Source organism: Miscanthus floridulus, chromosome 8 (genome assembly GCF_019320115.1).
Source record: "Miscanthus floridulus cultivar M001 chromosome 8, ASM1932011v1, whole genome shotgun sequence".
Lineage (NCBI taxonomy): Eukaryota > Viridiplantae > Streptophyta > Magnoliopsida > Poales > Poaceae > Miscanthus > Miscanthus floridulus.
Window position 1 is genome coordinate 53,427,297 of NC_089587.1, and position 18,692 is coordinate 53,445,988.

The 18,692-nt window shown below is 43.7% G+C and overlaps 1 protein-coding gene and 1 pseudogene across 17 annotated transcripts; one reads left to right on the plus strand and one right to left on the minus strand.

Annotated features, from left to right (window-relative positions):
• Positions 1-1,782: 1,782 nt before the first annotated feature.
• Positions 1,783-5,694, minus strand: LOC136472067 (G-type lectin S-receptor-like serine/threonine-protein kinase At4g27290; annotated as a pseudogene).
• Positions 5,695-7,702: 2,008 nt separating this feature from the next.
• Positions 7,703-15,381, plus strand: LOC136476393 (uncharacterized). Of its 17 annotated transcripts, none has more exons than XR_010763574.1 (9): positions 7,703-8,058; positions 8,301-8,516; positions 9,857-9,928; positions 10,102-10,206; positions 10,299-10,477; positions 10,561-10,587; positions 13,418-13,489; positions 13,733-13,782; positions 14,448-15,381. XR_010763574.1 is itself a non-coding variant. In XM_066474216.1 (8 exons), exons 1-7 carry the CDS (start codon positions 7,944-7,946, stop codon positions 13,478-13,480), a joined length of 777 nt encoding a protein of 258 aa, XP_066330313.1. In that variant the 5' UTR covers positions 7,703-7,943; the 3' UTR covers positions 13,481-13,489; positions 14,448-15,381. The 17 variants fall into 17 exon arrangements, 7 of the variants coding, with proteins under 7 accessions (XP_066330313.1, XP_066330312.1, XP_066330309.1 ...); XR_010763573.1 differs by lacking the exon at positions 13,733-13,782 and adding an exon at positions 14,208-14,269; XR_010763572.1 differs by lacking the exon at positions 14,448-15,381 and adding an exon at positions 14,208-14,372.
• The last annotated feature ends 3,311 nt before the right edge of the window (positions 15,382-18,692 follow it).

An 18,692-nucleotide genomic window follows, 5' to 3' on the forward strand; every position in this document is an offset into this window, starting at 1 on the left:
CGCATCCAAGCTCGTCCAGCTGCTCGATCCTGAGGATGCTTGAACGTAGCTACGGGATGTAGTACACATCTGTCAGCACGTGGTGCTCACCGTTCTGGCACTTGAAGATGATGGTGCCGTGCCCTCGGATTACCACCCTTGAGCCGTCACCAAACTTCACCGTGCCGGTTACGTCGTCGTCGAGATCGAAGAAAGCTTCCTTGGAGCCCGTCATGTGGTTGCTGGCGTCGGAGTCCAGGTACCACCGCTGCTCTTGTCCGCCGCCCATATGTCTGAGGTGGACTTGGGCGCGCGGTTCGTCGAGGTGGACAGCCTTCAGAGCCTTGTCAGGCCCTTCCACCGCCATCCCCTCTCCCTTCTCCTTGGCCTCAATGTCGTGCAGTGCACAGAACATCACCATCAGGAGAGTGGCCTCATCATCATCATTAGCCTTTGCCAGATGAGCCTTAGCCTTCTTCTCCTGCTTGTGATTTGGGCACTCCTTTGCCCAATGGCCCGTCTTCCCGCAGCGCCGGCAGGCGTTGGGGTCGACCTTCTTCTTCTCTGAAGAAGCCTTGCCGCGGCACTTGCCATCGCCACCGCGGCTAGAGGAGGCTTTCCCGGAGTTCCTCCGGGCAGCCCACTCCTCCTCTATCTGCAGCAGCTTGCCGCTGTCCTTCGTTGCTGTAGCCTGGTCCATGCGCTCGTCCACCACCCGCAGACGGCCTGTCACATCCTTAATGGTGAGGGTGGACAAGTCCAGCATCGTCTCTATGGAAAGAGTGATATGGATGTACTTCATCGGCACAGAGTGGAGGTACTTGGAGACCGCCTCTTCTTCGTCGATGGTGACGCCGTGGCTCCTTAGCTTGCTGATGAGCGTCTGCAGGCGGAGGGAGAAATCCTCCACCGATTCACCATCCTTGAACTTGAGGTTGGCGTACTACTGTTTCAGAAGCTGGGCCGTCGCCTTCTTTGCGCGGTCGGACCCGATGCGCATCACCGCAATGGCCTCCCACGCCTCCTTACCAGAGCTCTTCGCCCCCAACGGCTCCCTGTACTCCGCTGGCACAGCAGCGAGGATAGCCTCCAACGCTGACATGTCTTCTTCTTTGTCGGTGCCCTTGTCAACAGCGTTCCAGAGCCGTCGGGCTCTGAGCTTGACCTTCATGGTCACCGACCACTCGTCATAGTTGGTGCGAGTCAGCGTCGACCAACTGGTGCCGCTAACCTCCCGCACCGTGCGCACAACGACCTCCTGTCATGGCTAGGTAGCCACAGCAACATCGCTGCTGTTGTCCATCTTTAAACCGTCCGTCATCATCAGCGGTTAGTCCGGCGACGACGCTTGTACGGCTCTGATACCACTTGTTAGCCCACTAGATCCCCGGTACGGGTGAGCCGACCACTCACCAGGGCTGCCGACCACAGACTGTCGTTGGCGACCACACGATATGGCTAGAGGTAGAAGAAGGAAGGGAGAACAGAGTACACACACATACACTACAAGCACCAGCGTTGGCCGGAGTTCTGCAGAGGAGATGGCAAACTAAATTCGCTCTCTTTATTGAGTTGCAGTGGCAAACTATATATACAACTCTACCCATTTAATCCTAGTACACAGACAAGTCAGGCTGCCATGCTGCTACAGTGACTAGATGTGATAGCAGAGCTGACTTTGGCGCCTGCCCCTGCTGTGGCTACAGTGCGACAGGAGAGCCATTCGGCGTCTACCCCTGCAGCTGCTACAGTGCAATAGCAGGGAGCCCTTTTCGGCGCCGCCTGTCCCTGCCGTGCGTTCACACAAGAGAGCATCAGATTACTTAACAACAATTTCAGATACATATGCTGTACTTGACTTAACTTGTAACACAGTTGTATGAAAGGTCACTCAACCCTAGGGATGTGAGGTGTTTATTTTTCTCCAGTTATTCTCTACTGCAGCTGAAAGGCGATGCATTACCCTTGTAACACAGTTGTTCAGAAGCAGTGTTGGTTTCTGTTCGATATGGTTGTACAAAGCGCTGAAATCTGCGGAGGAAGTACATGATCACCTCTAGCGCCCCTCCAGTGTTCCGAGGCTCATATCACTTACGTAGCTTTGTCCTGCTCCTGCTCCACCAGTTTCAGAATGCCTCCTTGCAAAGTATACAGGCTCCCTAGGCTGTGGGAGCTCTATGCCTTCGTTATCGAGGCTCGAGACCACCCATGGCATTAGTGGACGAGCATTTGGGTTGTCTTGCACCAGCAGGAGTCCGATGTGGATACATCGTAGACTTTCGCCAAGTGAACAGCTCTCAACAATCGATGGATCAACCAAGTTCCGCATGTTTCCATCCTTCCATAATCTCGATGCCTGAGTCAATGATCACGTCAATGTTTGCATTTCATATGGGTCAAGTTTTAACTTTTGAGAACCTGAAAGTACTTACGTAAGCTATAAGGTTGGATGAGCCTGTGACTGGGCCTGTCGAGCTGACCTTTGAGCCACTCACAATCTCCAGAAGCATAACACCAAAGCTATAAACATCAGATTTGACAGAAATGATGTGTCTCACTAATGAGATTGTGCCGATCTGTAACGTTTAAACTCCTGCCTTCTTAATGAAATACGAGCTAAACCCCGCTCGCGAAAAAAAAGATTTGACAGAAATGATGCCTTCCAATGCATATTCTGGTGCCATGTAGCCACTTTTTGGAAGATGAGCACACATCACAATTTTAACTAATTAATTCAAGAACAATGGTGTGTTGCTTCAAAATTACTTCACGTATGAAATCACTCACAATGTTCCAACGACCCGGCTGGTACTTGATTGTTGTTCTTTGACACTGCAACTCCTGGCTACACCAAAGTCAGATATTTTGGGGTTCATTTCAGCATCCAACAACACATTGCCTGCTTTGAGATCTCTATGAATTACTGTCAATCTTGAATCTTGGTGGAGATAAACAAGGCCTCTAGCTACACCTTTGATTATCATGAATCTTGTGGGCCAATCAAGCAGTGATTTTCTTGCAGCACCTGTCAAGGGTAGAATCAAATGAAGTTCTTATCAGTGGTACATGTTTCTTTCATCAAATGTTGAGCTTTTGCAAGAAGTGAAGAGAACGTACTGAACAGGAAGACATCCAAACTTTTGTTAGGAAGGTATTCGTAAATCAATAGTTTTTCATTTGCATGAATGCAGTGACCTAGAAGTTTAACTAAGTTTCTGTGCTGCAACCTGGCAATCAGAGCTACTTCATTTTTGAATTCTACTGCCCCTTGGGCAGAACCTTTGCAAAGCCTTTTCATAGCGATTTCCTTATCTCCCAATGTCCCCTGAATAAATGAAAGGCTCTGGAATGTTAGAAATTACACTCCAACCACCGAAGGTTACCAGCACAAGCCTTGCTTACCTTGTAAACAGTACCAAATCCTCCTTGTCCAAGTATGGTGGAATCAGCAAAATTATTTGTTGCAGTGGAAATTTCTCTGAAGCTATATAATGGCAATTCTACACTTTCACCAGCACCTTCATTAGCAGTGCTCATATCTCCTAGCATCAGTCTATTCCGGATGTCTGTACTTCCTTGTTTGTCTGAAAGGAACACAGGGAATTTGATACAGTTTCTCCAGTTTGCAAGAACTAGAGAAAGCAAATAAAAAGGGAAGAAAATATTTCTCTTGTCTACCTCTAAACCAGTAGTACAAATAACCCCTATGCATATGAATACAAGGAAACTTGTCACAGCTGGCAGTGCAATTTCTAGGGTTTTGGTCTTTGTCATGTCACCTGCAAAAACTAATTCATGGAGAATCAACAAATTCTTTCCATTCCACAGACTATTTCTCATGCAACACCTCCTTTAGTTTAATGCTTCACAAATATAGATCGCTCTTCACTTTACCAGGAAGAGTCAAAAACCTATCTAGGAAGATAAACATACAATTAATAGCAATAAATCATACCGCTTGATTTGTTGATCCGAATATAGAGGGTCTCCCCTCCTTGGCTATACCTCTCCATGTCAATCATCTTCCCAGTCCATATCAAGCACCTTGTGTCATCGCCATTGATGCCTTTGGTGCTCATGTTGGCATGAGCATATGCCACACAGGAGCAGTTGCTCCAGCATTCAGCTGCACACTAATCAAAGCTTCTGTTCCAGAGGAGGATGAAATGATCAGGGACCTTCATGTGTGGCAAGGTCAAGAAACCATGTCCACCACATCTTAGTGCCATCTTCTGGCGACATCCCTGTGAAAATCTGCCACTGACCCATCCTTCATCATCATTTGGCTCAAAACCATCAAGGCACTTGCATGTTGGGGCAGTTCCATTGTTGTCACAGTAACCATAAGGACCACAGTAATCATACTCATTGCACTTATGTGCAGGCTGTGTGTACAAGCTTGTCCATACTGACATGTTACCGTCCCAGCTTAGAATATTTACATTGCCTGAGTAATTTATCTCCATTCTAATCAGCAAAGACAAGCTGTCAATCGGCATGCCGACGGACATGTATACTTCATCATCGGCGCCACGATGTACCGCCATGTAAATGGTAGAATGATGGTTGTCCATGTAGCCCCCAAGAAGGAAATAGCTAGTCCACACTGGGCTTCGATGGTGCGGTCTTGTGCCATTCCAGATGAACTGCTGCAGAATGCTGTTGGGGTCTGCACCATAGGAGAAGACCCCAGGGGATGGGTCCTGCAGGCCATTCCAAGAAATGAGGTGTTGTATTGGATGCATCTTGTGGCTGATCCCGAGTTTCATCCCAGGCAGAAGAGTATCAGAGGGATGGTCGAAGCTCTGCCATAGTGTGGTGTGGTTAACGTTGCCCAAGAGGATGAAGTTTCTGGTGTTTTCTAGTGTGGCTTCTGCAGAGACGGTGATGGCAGGTGAAGGACTGATGGCAATGCTGTTGTTTGAATTCCAAAGGACACGGCCATTGGCATCAGACAGGACAAGGTTTGTGCTACTGTGCAAGGCGAGCATTGCAGACGAAAGATCACTGATTGGTGCAGCACGGTTGGCAACCCACACAACGGTGTGCTGCGGGATGTTGTTGTACCATATACCAAGGTAATAGTGTTTTTTGGTGGATTTGGATGGGGAGAAGAAGCCCAGGGCAAAGGTGCCATCATCGGACACAAGAGTGTTACCTGGGGAGAGCGGCTTGCCGGGGACAAGGCTGTTGCGGGATGCACATAGATGCATCGAGCTGAATGAACATGAAAGAAACAAAAGGATGGCATAGATGGAAACAGAACGCATTGGCATTCTCAGCATCCTAGGCAGTAAGCAGTTAGGGACCATGGAAAATGATCATGAAATCATGGAAGAGGGAGTATTAAAGGAATCTGTGGGTGAGGTTACCTGGAGAATTGGACTAAAAGGAGCAAAAGAGTGGTTGAGTTGTCCCAAAAATAGCAGCCTCACAAGGTGCCAGTGTTTTTGCTGGAGACGCTACTGATCGTGCTGCATTACTTTTATTTTTATTCATTTACTGGTCCTCTAGATTCTAAGCTATTTGTTAAAAGACATTCAAAACACATGGCCATAATAATAGAAAGAATCGACAATAGCCACACCTTGTAGAGGCCAATTGGAATTTATGTTATGAAAGTTGTGAAATATTGGAAAGCCTACTTTATGTCCCTAAATTTTCTTCCTGTTGGTAATCTTGAAATTTCTATTAAAGGGGGAAAAACTTCTAGGAATCCAAATATGAAAAAACCCTTATCTAAACTTCAGAGCGAGCAGTTCCTTTGAGAAAAAACTAATCCTCCTAATTAATAAACTCAGGCTTCCAAATCTACTATACATTTGCATCTTGAGAGTGAAAGCGAATGGGTATATGCATACAGAAGCATTAAAGTATATGATAGTACAGCTAAACAAGTAATATTGAAAATGTAAAGTGACCAAGGGTTACATGAACGAAGCAATACAAGGAGAACTGAAGCATTGCAACTACAGGAAAGCAACCAGAGCTGACACAGCAGCCTCCGGCATGAACTCATTCAAGCCTTTTTATGCAAAGATTTCTGTTTCGGATGAGCTGATGCAGAGCTTCGTCTTCATTACTTGGCACATACCTACTGTGGCCGAGATGCCCAGAAAATTAAGTCATCATCATGACATGAAACTAACTACCCGAATCAGTTCCACCCAGAAATCTTGAACTGACGAAAGAACATCATCATGTTGACCTACCTTGCCCCTCGTTTCAAGCTTTCCATGCGTGTATAGTTAGTAATCTGAATGCAGACCTACGTTGCCCCTTGTTTCAAGCTTTCGATGCGTGTATAGTTAGTAATCTGAATACAGACCTACGTTGCCCCTTGTTTCAAGCTTTCGATGCGTGTATAGTTAGTAATCTGAATACATAAGTTTTCTTAGCAGAATTTAGAGTCGAGAATATGTCCTTCCAGCCCACAGGATTCGGTTCAATGACTAGCATAGTTTGTGTCCACTGAATCAGAGCGTGGGCAGTTCGAATTGTAAATGACACGGCGTTTAACTTGTGACATTCAATTTGGGACAAAAAAGTGGATAGCCTATTAACCTTGTCAGGTATAGAAAAAAATGAAAGTACTACTAGTATGTTATTATACAAAAGAAGCGTACCGGTTCCTACAGTTCATCAGAAGTGAGAGTGACTGGTGAGAGACGAGGAGGCAAAACCTCGACGCCGCGATGTGCTCCAGTGTTCCTGCACCTGCACCTGCCACGCTTGTTTCCGCTCTGGCCACGCATGATTATAATCTAAGCGAAGATTTTCTCGCTTCTCACTTTTCACTTCTAGTAGTTCAAATCTCTAAAGCGGCTTACCACGTAAGCGAGAATCGATAAAAATAATCAAAGCGTTTAGCGGGATTCTCGCTTACTTCCACCGACAAGCCGCTTATAAGCAGAAACAGACGGGCCTGAGTCGTGGGAGCATCCAACCAAACCGCCCTTTCTTCCACAGGATTTAATCGAGCAGGATCGATACGTCGGTTCAGTTTTTTTTTTTTACCTCATTTCAGCGACAGAGAGAGGGGACAGGGAGGAAGAGCCGGAGACTGCACCAGGGGGAGGGAGAGGTGGCGGGGTTCAGGGACGGCAGGGTGGTCGGCAGTCGGAGGCGCCGGCGCCGGCGCCGGCGGAAGATGCGAGGGGTCACGAGCCTGGCCATGGCGGTCTCCCAGGCGCATGAGGCAGGACGGCGGCGAAGGTAGGTAGCTGGGCTGGCGTTTGCAGTTGGACCGTCCAGAGTGTTGGGCTCTACACTCTAGCGATAAGGTGGGCGGAGCAACATTTCGTGGGCCAGCGTTTGGGCTCTACTAGTGATAAGATTGGTACTATATGGTAGCAGCACCCTTTATTTTTTTTCTTTTATTAGTTATGTATAAAAGAAAAAATTGAAGCCTCCTACTAATAACAACTAGTCTTAAGTCGACGATCAAGACAATAAAACTTACTAGCACAAGCTCGTATTATATATATATATATATATATATATATATATATAGATATTCTATGTTATATCCTGGGTACTGAATATTAATTAGTACCCGAGCCTCCAACCGCGCGCCTGGCTCACCGTCCTCCGCAAACTCAGGCACCTACGTCAAGGGGTTTGGGGCGGCCTTCCGGCTCAGCCACCCGGCCCGGCCTTTCGATGACCCGGCCCGGCTCGCAATCAGATTTTGGAACCGCTCCCCAACCCACTGCGCACGTTCTCTGCGGTTCAATACCAATCAGCTCGGCGTTTCACCAAAAAAAAAAAAACAGCTCGCTCCGTCCGCAACCCTACCGGCGCCGCGCCCCTGACCCCTCCGGCGCGGCACCACCCTGCACCCATCGGCGCCACCCCTCACCCCTCCGGAGGCAGGTCGCAGGGTGTTGACAAAGCAGACTTGCAAGGTTGGGGCTGGGTCCGCGAGGCGCAGGTGCCGGGACTGACCTTGGCGATCTGGTCCAATGCCGGTGAGGCCAAGCAGCCGACATTCATGTGGCCTGCTGGGGAGCGTGGAGCCCGATGAGATCCAACCACAGCTATCACAGCCATGGCTCCTGCAGTGCTGGTGGCGCACAGGTATTCCATTCTGTCCCCCCGCATCTTCATCTGACATCGTCGCGTCCTGCAACTCTCCCATGATCCAGATCCATATGCTGAGGCACCCTTCTCCATCTAGACTCCATCTAGACTGGGTAGACATCAAGTCTTCGGAAATTATCTCTTCCCCTCATCTTTTAAATATGGTCTCGATTAGTCATTTGTGGCAATCCTATTGGCCTTACCCAATGGTAATTTCTCATAATTTTGTTCTTGTTCAGTCATAGGTGAAGGCGGTCATGGTGGCTTTGCGGAGGAACCAGGTCGTCTGCAGTTGGCCAGCTCGACTTGTCTCTGCGGTCGCTCGATATCTGGCCGTTCAGTGGTATCCAACGACAGAGCATTTGCGTTGTCTCCACATTGCTCGCTGGGCTTCGATATCAGCACGGCGCAAGCAGGACAGCTGCGTGAGCTCCACGAGCGCGGAGGAGGCGACGGTAAGGCTACGGCGCAAGTTCCTTGGTCGACGACGCGAGCTCGAGCAGCAGGGCCCATGGCCGGCGCAGGCGAAACATCTGGCTGCAGCGCGAGCTCCATGGTCGGGGGCACGAGCTCGAGCTGTCAATCAGTATGGTCATGGCCGGCACGGGCGCAACATGGCCGCGGCGCCGGCGCGAGAGAGGGAACAGCCAGGCTTTGGCGTGAGCTGCACGCTCCACGCTGGGCGGTGTGAGCTCCATGGCTAGTAGGGCTCGGTGGGTGAGCATGAGGATGGCAGCCCGATCCGGTGTCGCACCTAACGAGACGGGAGCACCTGCGGCGCTCAGGTGATGCGCCCGGCGATGACGGAGGAGCCGCGTGGCCTGGCCTAGGGAACGAGAAACGACGGCGGAGGCCGAGGTCGGAGTCGCGAGGGGTAGAGCCGTGCGGGATGGGCTTACATAGGCCGGTTGGAGGCCTGTTAGATTAGCTTCTTTTGAGCTGACGGTTGGATCAGATAGAAACGGCGTGGATGAATAACTGCAGACACAAGTCCATCCGGGCAACTGTAGAGGATCTCGTTCCGCGGGGTCGTCAGACTGTCTGTTCTTACTGTAGTGCCGCCTGCACGTTCAGAATTGAAGTGGGACAAACATAGAGCTTCTAACTTTCGCATTATCTGCTGATTTTGCAAAGTCACTAGGCTACAGAATAGGATTGAGAAAGTAATCACAAGACTCTTTAATTCTTATCAATGTCAGATATTGATCTTTTTATATTTTTTTCATTACATATTTACATCTATACGTAGCTGGGAGTTATAATGGTGCATTAACAGATCTAATCATTTTTATTTGTTTGTTTAATTCATATGCAGTGCCATTGTGTGATAATTATTAAATAAATTAGTCTACTTATCTATAGTACAGATGATTGAACATCTCTTTTTTATAGAGATTCATAAAAAAACATCAGAGATTATATATGGATATGCCAACATATTACTTATTTTGAATTTATTCACAGATGGAAATTTTTCACCTCCAATTCTGATGCTTAGAGCTTATTTCATAAACACCAGTTTTGTGCATCTAGTTGTTAATTAACATATGTGGGTAGAGGGAGTGATTTCTTATCCACTTAGTGTGTGACTGACTGATCCCGTTAGTTTCAAATATCTATATACATCAATTTGTATATAGGTATTTCATATTTGGTACATGGTGGCATTTAACATTCATGCTGTCATGCTATAGTTTGCCTAGCGCCAGTGGCTCTTTCCTGAGATCCTTGACTTATGTTAGTAGTTATGGCATAATTATAATTTTACTAAGCTATTAAATTTATGCGTCTGTAGATCATCGGTCACTGCCACCATTGCCACAGATGATGTGCATGCCGGACAAGGCCCCGGACACTCATCCAAAAGGTTCTTTCTTTCACAATCTCACCCTGTTATATTGATTTCCTTTTGGACTCTCATTTCCAGAATACATAATGAGCCAGTTGCAACTGCATTCTTGTTTTGAGTGCATTCGTAAATATACGATGTACATGACAGAAATGTGGTATTCTAAAATGATTTTGACTAAATGTGTTCAGTTATTGGATGGAGTTGGTCGATAAGATACCTGATAACCCAAAAAGGGTTGTTTTTGAGAGAGCACACAACAGAAAGGGTTGTATTTGAGAGAGCACACAACAGAGGTCGGTAAATGTTAAAACTTTTTGTGCCTTTTTCATGTGTTGGACCTGCCTTGCCCTTTTGGTTTTTGTTAATCTGTTGATTCTCTTTTTAGGTTCGAGGTTCCACTACGTCAAGACAAGAGGTTGTCATCTGCATTGGGTAGAAACTTCTACACCGGATCCAAGGAAGAGAGGTGCTCAGGGGGATAGCCGTACGTCAATTAGGAGGAAGGTTGCACGGATAAATTCTCCAACAACACATGAGTATTTGCTGACCGGGGTAGACATAGAGGTATTCTTCCTTTAACGGACTCATCTTTCTGAATATAAAAACTATTAAATATGGAACTCTAAAATGGTGGTTTCTTGCCACAGGTGGGACAATCTGTTCCTCAGCCCGAGGTAATTGACATCATTGATTTTTTTTTCTTGCTTATTATTTTGTTTATGTTAACTAGCTACCTTTTTTTATCTCGGGTATTTTATTACTTCCAAACCTCAAATGATTTGGTTATATGCGCAGCATGTGATGTCTTACGAATCTCAGTAGTCTTTTTTATGTCCTTTTTAAACTACGTTTAGGGACACTTGCTGTTAATTGGTTTGATTGGTCTCATGTTTTATGCTTTAGAATGTACTTTGTCATAGATTCGAAGAAATCACTTTAAGAAGCTTGTCTTTAATATCTACTAATATAGAAAACATCTGCCTCAACTTTTATCATGGAAGTTCATATGTTTACCTGAATAATATTCAGTACCCAAGCCACCCAACCCAAGCGTGACCTCCCCCGCCTTCCTTTTGCCGTGATCCCGGCGCCCCACGTCCCGTCCCCCGTTGGTTTTTTCCTCCGCTTTTTTTCATTTCACCCTTTTATTTTTCGGTCGTGGAGTGTTCCTTTTTTTTCCAATCATGGGCAGCGCCAGTTCCTTCTCTGTTCAGCGGATGTGGCTTCGGTGAGGGCGCCCTCCGCCCCCTCCGCAACTGGCGGTACCATACAGCTCCACCCACTCCGACCTCGATCCTCCTCCTTGTCCTCCTCCCTCCATCCATCTCCTCCACTGGAGGCGGCGGCGGCGCTTTATCCGCAGGGCCCCTCCGCAGCGCTCCTCCGCCCCGTCCTGCTTCCCGATGTTTGACGACTTCAGCCTTTGTCCCCACGATAGCGACGGATCAGGCGCAGTAGGCCTGCGGAGCAGCTGATTCCCATCGTCTGGCTGTATCACTGGCTTCTCCCACCACCACAATGGCATCCAGTCCCCAGGTTGTCTTCCCTTTTGTTTTATTTGCTTTGCTCGTTTGGACATGCTGTTGATTCATATTTCAGTTTCGTTAGAGATTGCAGTATCAAATCAATTTCCTTCTTGTGTACACATCTATAAATTCTACTTGCCTATGATCTATGTCAGATCCCAGAGATCTCCATCCTGTGTTCAAAATCCGATTTATTCTGAATATTTATTAATTATGCTTACTGGTTAGAGCTAATAGTTTCATCAGTGTTATTTATCATATTTTTATCAGTGCAGATCACGGGCGCTTGCCATCAAAGCAGCCTCCTCCATCTACTCCCCATCAAAACATGCACCTACAGTACTCATTAAAACCCATTTTACAACTTAAGTAACTAATATATTGAACAACGAATTAATATTTCATATATCAAAACACAGTTGCATTTCATAACAACTTAAGCTCACTATTGTTGGAAATGTATCAGATCAGTGCGCTTGTCTGCTGCTCTTGTTGCACTATTCTCAGACATCAAATAGTTAATGCTTCTGTTGCTTTTGTTAGTGTACTGCTATTCAGTTCAGTATACTGCTACTCATATTCATGTTCGATTCGGTTGGTAGTTTAAGATCAGTTTAGTCTATGAATTTTCAGGGGGATCAGTTCAGTCTATTGTCGAACTGGCTTCAGTTCAGTCTATTGTCGACCAGAGGGATCAGTTCAGATGGCGTGCTAGTTTTGTCTATGTTTATGCTTCTTTTGTTGCACTATTAAGTTTAGGTTTCAGTTAAGGAGAATCTAGTTAGACGAAATTCAAGTGACTGAGTCTATGGTCAATGTTTGTGAACATAAATATGTTAAAGAAAACTTGGCAATGTCGTCTCTGCTACTTATTTGCATTTTATGCTACCCTGTTTGGAGTGTAGGTACTCAAATATATCTAGTAGATTTTTCTAATTTTTTTTCTTAGTTTTCTGCATTCTGATGAGTGACAAGAGTAAAAATTAAGTTTTGTGCTCTAAGAATCATTTGTAGTGTTGCAACCAAAGCTCTTTGTACTGTTGCAACCATATAAACCTATTTGCAGCACCAATATTTGTAGTCATGATGAATTTTAACCATCACATCTCATTGTTGAAATCACTGTTCATATTTCCTATGTCCCTTCCCCAAATCATTATGAATAATTTGTCCTTAACTATAATCGTTCGTTTTCCCGAGCACTAATTGTTTTCTGCATCTATTATCAATTTCTTTGTTCCAAAAATAATTTCCCTCCAAAAATATTTTTCCTCGTTTCAATTGTTGTGAGGTGGCCATGAGCATTATCTGCTATGCCTTCTCCTGTCCTATTGCTGATGTGGTCCTGCGCGAGCTCTATTCTTTGGTTGTGGACAATTTTGGACGTTGAGCCGGATCTTGACTGCTTGTTGTGGAGAACTTGTTATTTGCTATCGATTCATGAAAAAAGGTGTGATTTCAGGTGCTCTCATTGTTGGATCATGTTAGTTTGGTCCTAAAATATTCCCTTAATTTGGATGATGTTGATGTTTAGTTTTTTTGTACCATCTGCAAATTGCTCTGCTTCCCTCGGTTCTTCTGTTCTCTGTCTTTTTCCTTGTTGCATGAAATGAGCCTGCAGATTGTTTAGCTTACTTAGAGATACCTTATTTATATTTATAGTTCACAGATTACTACAGGTTGTATAGTGAGGATTGACAAGGAGCCGGACCTTTCTTCTGCATTTTTCTTTTCAGTTTAGCTGTGCTTATTATTACCCCTTTTTTTTTTACTTTCAGTCAACATTTGTGAGACCTGATCTCCTGTCCTGTTTTACTAATCTTTTTTTGCTTGTTTAATCTAATAAACTGCTACTCATATTGTTGTTTTTATCTTCTACCTATTGCCCACTTGAGAATGCTTTAGTACAAATATGAAATATGTTTCAGTAGGAACACTCAGTCCTAATATCCTGATCTCTATTTTTCTGTGCGTTCAGAATAAAGAGCTGCAGATACTCACAACAGTGATTTGCTTCTTATTTGATGATCCAGTTCACTAATCTTTCTTAGTTAAGTAAACATCTCCAAGTATTTCCTCTTCATGAAATAGAAAATTTTTACTCCTTTCCTGTTCACTTCGTTCAATATTATGGCTCTATATTTTGATTTCTACCTAGGTAACAATTTCCCTTTTGAATTGAACAACTAAACTAGCTGCATTAGTAATGAAACAAAATCATACAGTGCACTAAAAAAAAGTAAAGACCGCACCTGTATTCTACCTCTGAGAACAGCTCCACTTTTCATAGCAGATTATGGCTCTTCCTCCTTATGAAAAATGAGTCATTTCATTTCTACCTAGGTAACAATTTTCCTTTTGAATTGAATTTGCACTATTTGTCTTATTTACCTTGAAGTTCAATGCAATAATTTGCAACTAAAGTAGCTGCATTAATTAGTAATGAAACAAAGTCAACAGGCAGAAAAAGTTAGTACTGTTAATGTTAGATCCCTTCATACATGGTCAATATGATTTCGTATATGGAATGGCATCGGCTAGATTGACATGGCTTATGGAATCTTAGAATAAATTAAAATGTTAAATACAGAGTGATAATTTGCTTCATTGGAGAAATCAGGAGATGTTTTAGTGCATGGGCCTGAAACTTTCTGCACCTAGCACCAATAAAAATTGAATCATATACCTTATTTTGTCCGTATATTAGGACTCCTTATACTGAACATTGGAATTTTTTTATCACCCTGCTGAATATTTGGCATGGAAAGCATGCTTTGGTTTGAGCTGTAGTCATCTACCTGCAACTCCAAGATCCTGTCATTGCAGCCAGGTGAGAATCAACAAGCTTGGCTGCCCTCTGCATTATAGTCATGGTTGTTCTTGCTTTCCCTCCCCTCACTCCTTTCATCTGGAAGATAGCTATATTTTTCACACATACTGTAAATATACATTAAAATGTATGATACATGTTTTTTTTTTCTTACCAGTACTCACTATATCCATTGCAGAATTATCTCATGGACTCAACAAAACATTTCATTCATTCAAGCACTGCGTGGACCATTATTGTTGGAATCAGTGTCATTTTTTCCATTTTCTTTTTGTAACCAGCCATTCTGTTATGAATTATCTCATGACTCCTAACCAAACTGTAAGGATAAGGTAATATTGAGGCTTTTATGGTTCACTCACTTCATTATGTAAGATAGAGAGGTTTTTGCATGTACATATTCATTATCAATAATTAATCTAATTCTATGCTAGATTAAATATAATGGAAGTCTTATCTGGCCACACATAACAATATCTGTGACTAGGCTAGTTTGGCCGCAAATATTTGAGGTTTCTATGGCTCCCTAGCTTTTTCAGCACAAGCAGATCAAATTAGCAATGGAAAAAAATTAAAGAAATACAAGCTAATATTTTCTTAGCTTTTATTGACTATTGAATTTGTCTCTGAGATAGGCAATCAATTACTTCATGAATTTTATACATGTATCTTATTGCAGGTGTTTTAAGAAGCGACTGTCATAGTGCTTGTGTACTTAATTGATGTGTTAACAAGTCGGGTCTGGGTGCTATGCAAATGAAGGTCAATGTTAGCAGCATCCCAAGTGTTTGCTGAATGGGGACATATAATATAATCAGATAGGAAAATATACATGATAACAGGCCATCATCCAGAAAAGCTGTGTTGCATTGCTGCATTCTACAAATGACATCCAAAGCTCTCAATGATGCAGATTTCAGTTCATCAGAATGAAAGACTTGGATGTCTGTGCATCATCATTGCAGTTCTACAAAAACAAATGGATGTCTGTGCATCATCTTTGTAACTATGATAACGAACGAAATGGTACTATTTGTGATTAGCATCATGTACTATTGTAAAATATTACGAGAACATTGTCTCCTGGGACCGATTCACAATTCTTAGTAAAATTAAAATAATATTTATAGTTTAGATAATGAATTATCATTGTTGAGAAGTAATTCATCACAAGGAACCTAGTGTAGAAAGAAGGAACCCAGTGTAGAAAGAAATTAACGGCCAAATATATGCATCCATGGAGGCCGAGCAGAAAAAAATGACCCCATAACCGAATTCTGTCCATGTACACGAAAAGAACAAAAAAATCAGCTAGAAACGCACAACGGACCCAAAAAAAACGTCCGACCAAAAAAAAAAAATAGGTCAGAAACACACAAAGGACAAAAAAAAACAAACAAAAAAAAAGGCCAGAAACACAGGCGTAAGTAGGCAACAGCCATGAAAAAATCAACGAGCATCGCTTAGGCGGGCCGCGGGCGATCGTGCGTCATCTGCGGGCGTGGGGATGGCCTCGGGTACTGAATAATAATCAGTACCCTGGGTACTAACTAGCGCAGTATATATATATATATATATATATATATAAAAGAAAACACGTCTATGGTCCTGTCAAATGTTAGAAATATTGTAAAACATACGGACTCTATCCTAGAAGCAAATGAGAAGGAGGAATCTTAATTCTAGCCCGTTTGTATATAGGCTCTTATCAAACTCTTAGATTTTGGCAGGACTATATATATACGAGGGTACTCTATGTTGTAATCACCAATATTCAGAGGAATAAAGAATAGTCTCCCTATCTTGTGTCTATTTGTTCTCTACTTTCATCTACTGTGTTGATCATGAGAGGCGGAGAGGGAAAGGTCATAACCGTCGGCGACATATTTTATAACACGTTATCAACACGAGAATCTCTTCGTCGACATCGCCGTTGAAGCCGTCGTCGACCTTCGACTTCGACGCTCATGTCGTCTGATGAGGACATGACACCCATGCATATGACCATATTTGGCATATGGTATGGAGGGGTAGGAGGCCAGCAAGGGTGTCCAAATCAAGAAGTGGGTCCGAGACTAATTCGGTTCGAGTCCCCGAGGTGGAGGCCCAAAGCAACTCAAGTTCGAGTCTGTCTCGGTCTCCAGGATCAGTCTGCCTTAAACTGGTCACCCAGGACGCATCCGGACTCCATTTTCGATGATCCACATATGGATGGAAAGCTAATTGGATAAGGAAGCCAACCTAATTGGTTTCACGTCAAAAGCCCTTCGGAATCAACGGAAATCGTCGAAACAAGTCAGCGTCCAGAATCTGTCAGTGTGCTACGACACCGTCTTTTGGTCCGTTGGACCGTATATCATGTTTGGGCCCATTAGGGGGCGCGTCCAGGGGGGTGATGCCTAAGACTCTATAAATAGCAGCCGTCGCTCTCCTTAGGGTTTGGGTTTTGTTTAGTTCTTGATTTCCTTGTGAAACAGACATCGTTTTGCTGCAACTGTGCCGCCAAGGCTGCTTGCTGTGAACCAGGGCCCCAGTTCTTGATCTTGTTCGCATGTGGCGATTAGTCCTTTCGAATAAAGACCTGAACTCCTTCTCGTTATCATAAGCCTCATATTTATTTGCAATTTCAGATTGCGTTCATCCCGTTCTTGCTTGTGTTCTCGATTAGCTTGCAGGAAAGCCTTCTCGGCGAGGTCAATCGTGTTCGCGTGGTTGATAACCAACGGAGCAGTGGTGTAACGGTTATGGGGGTCCGAATCACTCTAGGTTTGAAGCCTAGATCGTAAACGTCGAGTCTCCACCAATCGACGCTATCATATCTTTCGAAAAATCGAGCCTAGTCTACATCAAGTGGTATCAGAGACCTTGTTGCCCGTTAGGTATAATTTTGTTTTTTCCTTTAGATTGCTACTATTTTTATTTTACCTATAGTCCACAAAAAGCCAAAAAATATACACTATCACATATCTCTAGTCCTATAGCCCCGCTGTGCCTTTGCAATTTTTTTAATTTCAGTTTGCTTTATTGAACTATCGTCCCTCGCCGCGTCTTAGTGTTCGTTGTGTTCTGATCTTGTTCTTGGTCTAGTGTCAAGTCTTGTTTCCTAGTGTGGCTTGTATTAGATTGATCTCTAGTTTTTCTTTAGATCTGAAATAGTCACGGAGTGGGTTGCGTGATTGAGTTTGTTTTGTCTAGCAATTCCTTCTACGGCTTCCTCGGTTAAGTATTTTTCTTCCACGGTGGAAATATCTAAAGTCTAATCTCTTATGTGCGGCACTTTTGTGAGATAAAAAAAAACATAAAACAAAGAAAAAGGCAAAGAGGTGCAAAAACCAAAAGAAGGAAAAAAAGCCGCACCTAAAAAAAGAGAAAAAAATAAAGAAGGAAAGAAAAAGAAACTGAAATTAAAAAAAAAGTTCAGAAGTGCTTGCATCCTTTTGAGTCCTTGTGCTGAGTTGTATTGTATCGCTTGCTTAAACTAGGTTCAGGACGAGTTTAGGCCAGCGACATAGACTAGCTTGGGACTATTTTTCAATCTTGCAATTTCTAAGTTAAATTATTGCTATTCCTTGCTACTATATTGTGCCTATCCAAGCTCCACTTTCTTTTAATCAAGTATAGGTTCGTCTTGCAACTGTTACACTCAAGCTACAACGGTATCACAGTCATCGACCGATTGCACCATCTGTTGCTTTGGTAAGAACACTTGTAAGACCGTGGTAAGACGCTTGAGAGTTGAGTGCCTTGTTTTTCCTTGTCCATATCCTATAGTAGTTGATAGGGATAATACTTTTGTGTTGTCTTTTGCTATCTTCTAACAATGATAGGTTGTTCGTATCCACCGACTTATGATGGTATAGGCGCTGATGAGTACATGGAGTGGGAAATTACCATAGATAATATATTTGCTTCTCGCTTTATGTGTCCAAGGAGGAAGGTAAAAAATACATCTAGTGTTTTGTGACATTCTGTTTTATCTTGGTGGAAGTCTTTAGATCCTTCTGATAAACCTTAAACTTGGAATGATATTAAAGATCTTATGAGAGAAAATTTTGTTAATCCATCTCTTGTAATTAATTCAAATGATGAGGTACATCAACTAGATCAATCTCTTGTTATTCCTCCTGCTATACCTAACCTTTTGCAGGACAATATACAAAAGAACGAGAATGACGTGACAGAAAATTAGATGCTCATAGTCTGATGTGATAATTTAGAACCATCAACTATTACTCCTGCTGAACATGAGAGCAAAGGTAAAACCCACGATGCTAAACTCACGGAAGGTGAGAGTTCTCTTGATGTTCTGAATTTTTCCACCAATCATGCTATGATAGAGCAAATTTTAGTGGAGCCTTCGCTTGATTTACCTTTGTCACAAGATGATTTGCTTGATGTTTTTTGTGATAAAGATGAATTGGTT

What these genes read in the sequence shown, in the direction of transcription:
- LOC136476393 (XM_066474209.1), top strand. Translation starts at nt 7,944, where the DNA reads ATGCCGGTGAGGCCAAGCAGCCGACATTCATGTGGCCTGCTGGGGAGC. An exon ending in GCAGTGCTGGTGGCGCACAG is followed by an intron (nt 8,059 to 8,300) that starts GTATTCCATTCT and finishes GTTCTTGTTCAG; the next exon opens with TCATAGGTGAAGGCGGTCAT. An exon ending in CCCGGACACTCATCCAAAAG is followed by an intron (nt 9,929 to 10,101) that starts GTTCTTTCTTTC and finishes AAATGTGTTCAG; the next exon opens with TTATTGGATGGAGTTGGTCG.